This window comes from Schistocerca gregaria, chromosome 3, assembly GCF_023897955.1.
Source record: "Schistocerca gregaria isolate iqSchGreg1 chromosome 3, iqSchGreg1.2, whole genome shotgun sequence".
Lineage (NCBI taxonomy): Eukaryota > Metazoa > Arthropoda > Insecta > Orthoptera > Acrididae > Schistocerca > Schistocerca gregaria.
Genome location: NC_064922.1, coordinates 747,280,879 through 747,288,924, shown reverse-complemented (window position 1 = coordinate 747,288,924; position 8,046 = coordinate 747,280,879). Strand labels below are relative to the sequence as shown.

At 36.7% G+C, this 8,046-nt stretch overlaps 1 protein-coding gene across 4 annotated transcripts in view; it reads right to left on the bottom strand.

The window, feature by feature from the left end:
- Positions 1 to 5,719: 5,719 nt before the first annotated feature.
- LOC126353866 (uncharacterized) overlaps positions 5,720 to 8,046 on the bottom strand; it is a 39,725-nt gene continuing 37,398 nt past the window's right edge. For all 4 annotated transcript variants that reach the window (XM_050003038.1, XM_050003039.1, XM_050003037.1 and 1 more), the window contains one exon: positions 5,720 to 7,979. In XM_050003038.1, the coding sequence (XP_049858995.1) occupies positions 7,306 to 7,979 (674 nt within the window). In that variant the 3' untranslated portion in view covers positions 5,720 to 7,305. The remainder of the gene's footprint in view (positions 7,980 to 8,046) is intronic.

The window sequence follows — 8,046 nt, the reverse complement described above, 5'->3', positions numbered from 1 at the left end:
TGTCTACTTCCAGGGCCTTGTTTCGACTCTGGTATTTCAGTGCTCTGTCAAACTCTTCACGCAGTATCTCATCTCCCATTTCATCTTCATCTACATCCTCTTCCCTTTCCATAATACTGTCCTCAAGTACATTGCCCTTCCCTTGTATAGACCCTCTATATACTCTATATACTCCTTCCACCTTCCTGCTTTCTCTTTGCTTAGAACTGGGTTTCCATCAAAGCTCTTGATATTCATACAAGTGGTTCTCTTATCACCAAAGTTCTCTTTAATTTTCCTGTAGGCAGTATCTATCTTACCCCTAGTGAGATAAGCCTCTTACATCCTTACATTTATCCTCTAGCCATCCCTGCTTACCCATTCTGCACTTCCTGTCAATCTCATTTTTGAGATGTTCATATTTCTTTTTGCCTGCTTCATTTACTGCATTTTTATATTTTCTCCTTTCATCAATTAAATACAATATTTCTTCTCTTACCCAAGGATTTCTACTAGCCCTTGTCTTTTTACCTACTTGATCCTCTGCTGCCTTCACTACTTCATCCCTTAAAGTTACCCATTCTTATACTGTATTTCTTTCCCATTCCTGCCATTTGGGCCCTTACACTCTCCCTGAAACTCTGTACAACCTCTGGTTTAGTCAGTTTATCCAGGTCCCATCTTAAATTCCCACGATTTTGCAGTTTCTTCAGTTTTAATCTACAGTTCATAACCAATAGATTGTGGTCAGAAGCCACATCTGCCCCTGGAAATGTCTTACAATTTAAAACCGGGTTCCTAAATCTATGTCTTACCATTATACAATCTATCTGAAATCTGTCAGTGTCTCCAGGCTTCTTCCATGTATACAATCTTTTATGATTCTTGAACCAGGTGTTAGATATGATTAAGTTGTGCTCTGTGCAATATTCTACCAGGCGGCTTCCTCTTTCAGTTCTTAGCCCCAATCCATATTCACCATCTACGTTTCCTTCTCTCCCTTTTCCTACTACCGAATTCCAGTCAACCATGACTATGAAATTTTCATCTCCCTTCACTATCTGAATAATTTCTTTTATCTCATCATACATTTCATCAATTTCTTCATCTGCAGAGCTAGTTGGCATATAAACTTTTACTACTGTAGTAGGTGTGGGCTTTGTATATCTTTGCCACAATAATGTGTTCACTATACTGTTGGTAGTAGCCTACCCGCACAATTTTTTTTATTCATTATTAAACCTACTCCTGCATTACCCCTATTTGATTTTGTATTTATAACCCTGTATTCACCTGACCAAAAGTCTTGTTCCTCCTGCCACCGAACTTCACTAGTTCCCACTATAACTTTAACCTATCCATTTCCCTTTTTAAATTTTCTAACTACCTGCCCAATTAAGCTATCTGGTATTCCCCACTCCGGTCCATAGAATGCCAGTTTTCTTTCTCCTGATAACGACTTAATCTTATGTACTTTACAAACTTCAATGTAAATAACTGTATAGATAAAACTATCTACTCACCAAGTGGTAGCAGAGTGTAAAGGGATGGAAGATGGGTAAAGGGAAAGGACTGGAGTGGTTTAGGAAAAGGGAAGACTTACTGGACAGGATGAGAAGGATAGTCCTTCTCATCCCATCCAGATGTCTCCCTGACCCAAGGTTCTAGGTGACTTTTCCGAACTCCACCCCTTCTAAATCTTGCTTGCCCTTTTCCACCCTTCTGTCAGAGGGAGCCACTGACTTTGAAACCATCTATATGTACAACTTTTTTATATGCATGTTCTGCCCACTTTGTGAGTACATTTTTTTATCCATCCCATTACATTTTATTGTCAGAAACCAATCATTTTCAACGTACATACTAAGCATGTCCTACCAACCAAAGGCAGGAGACCAACACCCCACCTTACCACAAACAATGCATACATTTTATATTGAAAATGTCTAGACAGTGCACTGAAATGGTACTCAAACTAAATAGCACTAGTTGGTGCAATGGGAGAACTGAAATGTTAAGCAAGAAGCAATTTTACATACATAATACTTCCGAAACAGGTCACAAATTGAAATTGGCATAAGAGGAAACACAGGCACCTACATTTAGTAGTTTCAGGCCTGTTTGTAGTAGGCATAAACACTTCCACATGAAAATACTACATCCATAAAATTTTCCTCTGCTGATAAAATATCACTTATCTTGCTAAGAGCCACTCATTCATGATTCAAGACATCTGTACCTGCTTGCCTTCATCAATGGTTGAACACCAAAGTCGTCCACATTTCATAGTCTAGTTATTAGCAACAATGCCTCTAGATCGTGGGGTTCCAAAATCTATTACTGGTGAAGTTAGCAGTTTTCGTCTTTCATGGGCTCGGTGTATGTTTTGTCCAAATCATAATTTTCTATTCCTCAAGACATGTCAGTAGCTGAAGTGACAAAGACCTCTATCAGGCAGCTGAACAACCCTAGTCAGTCTCCCAGACTACACCATACAATCATTTCGCCATCTTGTCCTTATACTGTAAGTTTCTCTACAGATAATTTGATCAGAAAATACTACATACCAGAACAGATACAATGGCTTCTTTAGATGACTGACAAAGTAATTAACATTTTTCACCAATATGCACCTTGATACCAGTAATGTTATGGTGAAAATTCACTGAGATTGTTTGAAACGTTTATATTTTATTGTTGTTCGCCAATTAGTTGTTTTCCATGTCAAGGTCAATGTTTCACTATTTCACCCAAGAGAGAAATGATTTCATTCCTAAGAAAATGTAATAAATCATGCCATTACTAGAAGTATACCTTATACCTGCTACAGTGGTTAACTCATCACAGGAAAACTGTCAGTATGAACTTATATTACTACAATATTGATGAAATTAAGCTTTGTTTCCACTATACCATTTTCAGAAGCAGAGTTTCCTGTGTTCTTTTTCAGTGTGTACAGTACACTCAACTGTACAAAACACTTTATTAAATATGCCAATTTTTAAATAATTCTTTTGAATGGAGGTGCCAGATTGGCTGTTTCAGAATAACTGCTGACAATGACAAAATTGATATACTGGAAAAATTTCATACCTTTGAAACAAAGTTACTCAAGATTTGCACATAATGTCCCTTACTGAAGCATGCGATAAGGGAGGTGCAGATCCAAAAATTAAATGGGGCTGAACAAAAGTGTTGCTTCAATTTTTATTATATTATGATATACAAATCAGATGCAGGTGTGTAAAAGGCCATTTAAAAGTTTCATTCCAATGGAATGAAGCAAGTGTATCTCATACATTCAGATTTATTTAACTGCCACACGGTAAACACAGGAAGAATACAAAAAGAAATGAAATTCCTGGAAGCGGCCTGAAAATATGAAAATATGATCTTTTCCTCACATTATGCTGGAACACAATCAGTATTTAGATTCTCAGCGGTGCGTGAAAATTTGTAAGGTGTACTCTGCTGTGTATCACGAGTCAACTGTAAAATACAACTTCTGCAAGGCAGTATATTCAGGAAAATTATAAGCGTACATTCAGGAGATCACAGATGGATGTTCCTTCTCTTTGTGAGGAGTTTGGTGTGAGGTTAGGAAAGTAACAGTGAGTTTCTGGAGTTTGAAAGTTTTGAAGCTCTTCAAAATTTTTGAATCAACAGAAATTTGCAGGTTCATCCTCAAAATAGTCAAGTTCCAAGAGGCCTTCAAGGAGGCCACATCTGTGTATCTTCAAAAAAATAAAGAAATTAATAGCAACTGCCTTTGACTATATGCAGAATTTCCTTTAAGAAGACGTATGCCGATGGAAAATGGAACACCTAAGAGATAAAAGCAGGTATTTTCTCCCTTAAAATTCATCTAATTTAAAGTACTGTAAGAACAAGATTGGAGAGAGAAGTATCTGCTTACAGTGACCGTTAAACACTCTCAGAAAGCCGAAGTCATTGCAAAATCTTGCAATTAAGACGTAAAAAGAATACAGTGCTCAATCTTTAAGAAGTTACAAGACCCTGGAAAGAAAATGTTCCTCAGGATGCTGTGGAATTTTTGACACACTGAAACAGCCAACAAGAGGCAGTCTAAGTGAATCTGTATGAAGCCTTCTATCAGGCTTTGTATGTATGTATGTATTTCTTTATATAATATAAAATGTATTTATCTTCATTTCTTCAGGGGTTAAAATTATAGTCACAGTGGTAACACATTTTGTAATTATTACTCCTGTTCATTAATTTGTATTTCATAAAACATGTGGTCAATACACCTAACTGAATTTATTGATCAATACAGGTCATGAATTTTCTAAAGCCCGCAGAGCTGAAAACATTAAGTTTGTTTTTTTAAAACTGAAATAAATACCTATTGTATTTTAAGTATGAAAAGTTATGTTCTATCTTACAGATAGATGCAACGATCTATTTTGTTTTGTCATCTACATATTTTCCTCCTGGAAAGTTGTGAAAAAAAGTCCACTCCAATCACTGCAATTCTAGTGCCTCTCCACAAATGCACCATCTTTTGAAGAAGTAAAGTAGAATAATAACATTGCACCACTCAATGCAGTGCTGTCTGCATGACAGGAGTACCCAAGGCTGAGGAAAAGAAGCATTCATGGATATAGACAGACGTAAAAATGGTCAAGCACTGAAATATTTTCCACCCTTGGTGGACAGCATCCTGCTCAATCAGTAATTTTGCCCTGCCATATAGCAATGAATCAGTCATGTCGATGGCAACATTACTGTTGCCACACCACCATAAAACAAAACCAACACAGCCAAGCCCTGGAATAACAATGTTCAATCCCAATAAATCCAACTTGCTGTTATTCAAAAAATACTACTAAAACTTGTCAAGAATTCAGGCCATCTTATCAGTTTGTACCCCACGAAAATTGTCCTTTTGCATGAAGTCTTGTTGTGAGTCTTTCACTTTGTCAATTTATTTATCAGTTACAAAATCCTCCCTCCTTTAATCACTTTAGTTTTTGATTTCGTGTAACATGTATTACATATTACACTTTATCAACTTAACTTCTGAATGTCGAATGAACTGCGAAATACATGCTTTACAAGAATGCACAATTTTGCATTCTGTCATTTGCAAATGTGTTGGTTCACCATTAACATCTTTCACTACATTGTTTTGGAGAAACTTGCCAAATGTGATTTGGAAGAACATTTTGAAAAAATTTACAGGTGCATAGAACAAAATTGCTGTGATAATGCCATCTTGTATAGCCAAGACACTAAGTTTATGTTTAAGGATAGCCATCAAGGTGCTTTACAAAAGCAACGCTACATAACATTAATGAGGATGTCTTTATTCACATACTGATTGACATCTATCGCATTTTCCCTGCATTACCCACATCTTATCTGCCATTTAACAAATTCTCTGCACAAATTGAAATCTGCAGTAAGATGGTGCTGTGTCATTGTGTAATTTTTGCAAGCTAGAAGTAGCGCCTAAAAACAATTTACTGCCTAATCATTATTTTAAAGTTGAGATGAGTGAACAGGTCACACTGCTGCATTACTGTGGCACATTCCACCATCAACACAAATCTGAACTAACATGGCAACTATTTCATATTGCCAATATAGCACTGTAATTGCAGTCCATTTGCTCCTCAAGTACTGAATGTAATTTTTATAGTATAAATTTATCGTCTTAGTTCTTGAATACTTTAATAAGCAGCATGGGGCAAAGCCGCTAAAATAAATAGACATATTAAAAAATAAGCTGACATATATTGAATCAAAGTACAAAATTGTATGCAATAACTTTTTACTACCATAATACTGTAATACATTTAAGAAATGCACTTTAAAGAAACCTACAGAAGAGTAAGGTACTTCCCACACTTCCAGGAAGTGTTATCTATCTCTTTCACAAGGGTCGTAACATGAAATTATGATATTATGTCATGAATCATTACAAAAACCAGCACATCTGCTAGTTTTACTGAATACTTTTCAGCAAGAAGACTAGTCTTCAGTTCAGTATGGTATTTAGAATCCACACCATTTTACATAAAAATTCTTACACTTACACAATCTAATGAGACTGCATATTCAGACAAATTACTTAATATAACTCAAACCTTCTGCACGTCCTCCAATGAGAAAGGTTGGTGGAAAATTTCCCAATTAACCATGGAAAAATATTTCCGAGTTAACCATGAAACAGTCACGCAGTCTAATTTAGGTACCTATGCTAAGTATTCTCGTGATTTACATTAAGAAACAAACAAGAAGCATTAGAACAAACTCTCAATACAGCACAGCAAATTTTAAAAAACAAAGTCTCATAAGTTGTGCTGAAGATCAGCAGCACTGTTGCGACAAAAATCCTCTCCAGCATTAAGATACTTAAAATATATCCTCATATCAGTCTTTGAGAAAGTATCACATACTACAGACTATAGTTAAAACATTGTGTTCCCTTTATCAAAATACTGTGCACAAGTGTTGGCATAGTTTGAATACCGACCTTTCTCTTGGACTTGCAAATATAAGTTTAAAATTACTCTAAATCTTATATCACAGTACTGAGTGTATATTGAGTTATGGGCCACAATATGAGCTCCAATTATATAATAATTTATACATTTGAACGTTTAGTAAACTACTATTTACACGACCCTTGAGGGCGGACAGATCTTCAGGGGGTTAAGGAACATTCTTTGAGAAACAACCATTAGAATTATTGAGAACACAGAAAAAACAACAAAGACTTAAATATTGTCTCGCATTATGCACAATGCATACTGCACTTTTGCATTTCTTCCCAATGATGCCTTTTACTCCTAATGATACTGGAAATAACAGTACCAGCTGCCTGAAAATCTTTCATATTACAAACAGCTCATTTGGTACTCAAGTGTGTAACATATGAAAAATAAAAAATCAATTTGCACTATAACAGTAGTCTATAGTTCGGCATCTAGTAAGAAAAGTACCTATATTATCCTTATATTAACAAAACATATTATTAGCCCCCAACCCACCCCCCTTCTGAATGTTTCGTGCATCTCAACAGCATACAGAAATATTTAATCTCTACAAGATAGTAGTAACGGAAACTGGAATGTGGCTATTAATTTTCAAAATCTGATTGACACCAAATACTGAGAAAGTACTTCCCACACACCGATATTAAGATGAAACATTAAAGAGAAAACTGATTTAACTACATGAATTCTACTGAACGAAATTTACTTCTGAACAATCTACAGTTTAAAGAGCACAACTGGAATTAAATGAAGCAGGACTTGTTGAGGCCGTACCATTCTAAAAGGGAGATGGGTTGGGGGCTTACTGTTGAACAGCTGCAGGCTGGCTGTAACTGTATGCATATGGCATTGGCTGGTGGTATTGGCCAAATGGATTTGTTGCCATGTTTTGGTAAGCACATGGATTTGCCTGTGGAGGTGGCCTTGTTGACTGGAAGAACTTGTGGCCTAATATGCTCTGTAAGTTAGCATCTGCTGTACCAGCCTGCATCATAAATGGTGGTGGTACAGCATACATTCCTTGGGCTGCAGCCTGATTTCCACCAGTTGTGGGACCATAAGACTGAGCATTGTTTCTCTTTATTCTTTGGCCCTGTTGGTAACCATTTCTCCCAGACTGATTATTATATGGTCTTCCATTCTGTGGACTGTAACTCTGTGGTGTGTACATATTCTGCTGGCCATATCCGTTCTGATGGGCAAACCCTGACTGACTGTAACCATTCTGCTGTTGCGGCTGCTGTTGCGGTTGCTGTTGGTGCTGCTGCTGTTGCATATATCCATTGCTGTTTCTGTAGCCACCTTCAGAATTATTTTTGAGATTTCCATTTGCGATATATCTCGGCACAGAGGAATGACGATATTCTTGATCATTGACATTCTGCATAGGCTGCCAGTTGTTTGATATGTTTCTCGATACATTTTGTGTACCAGTGCCAGTTGAATCCTTGCTACGTGTATTCCAACGATTGCGCCCTGTTAAAAAAACCACAATTACTCTCCCTGACCATGTACACCATGAAATTGCATTAGCATATTTCCC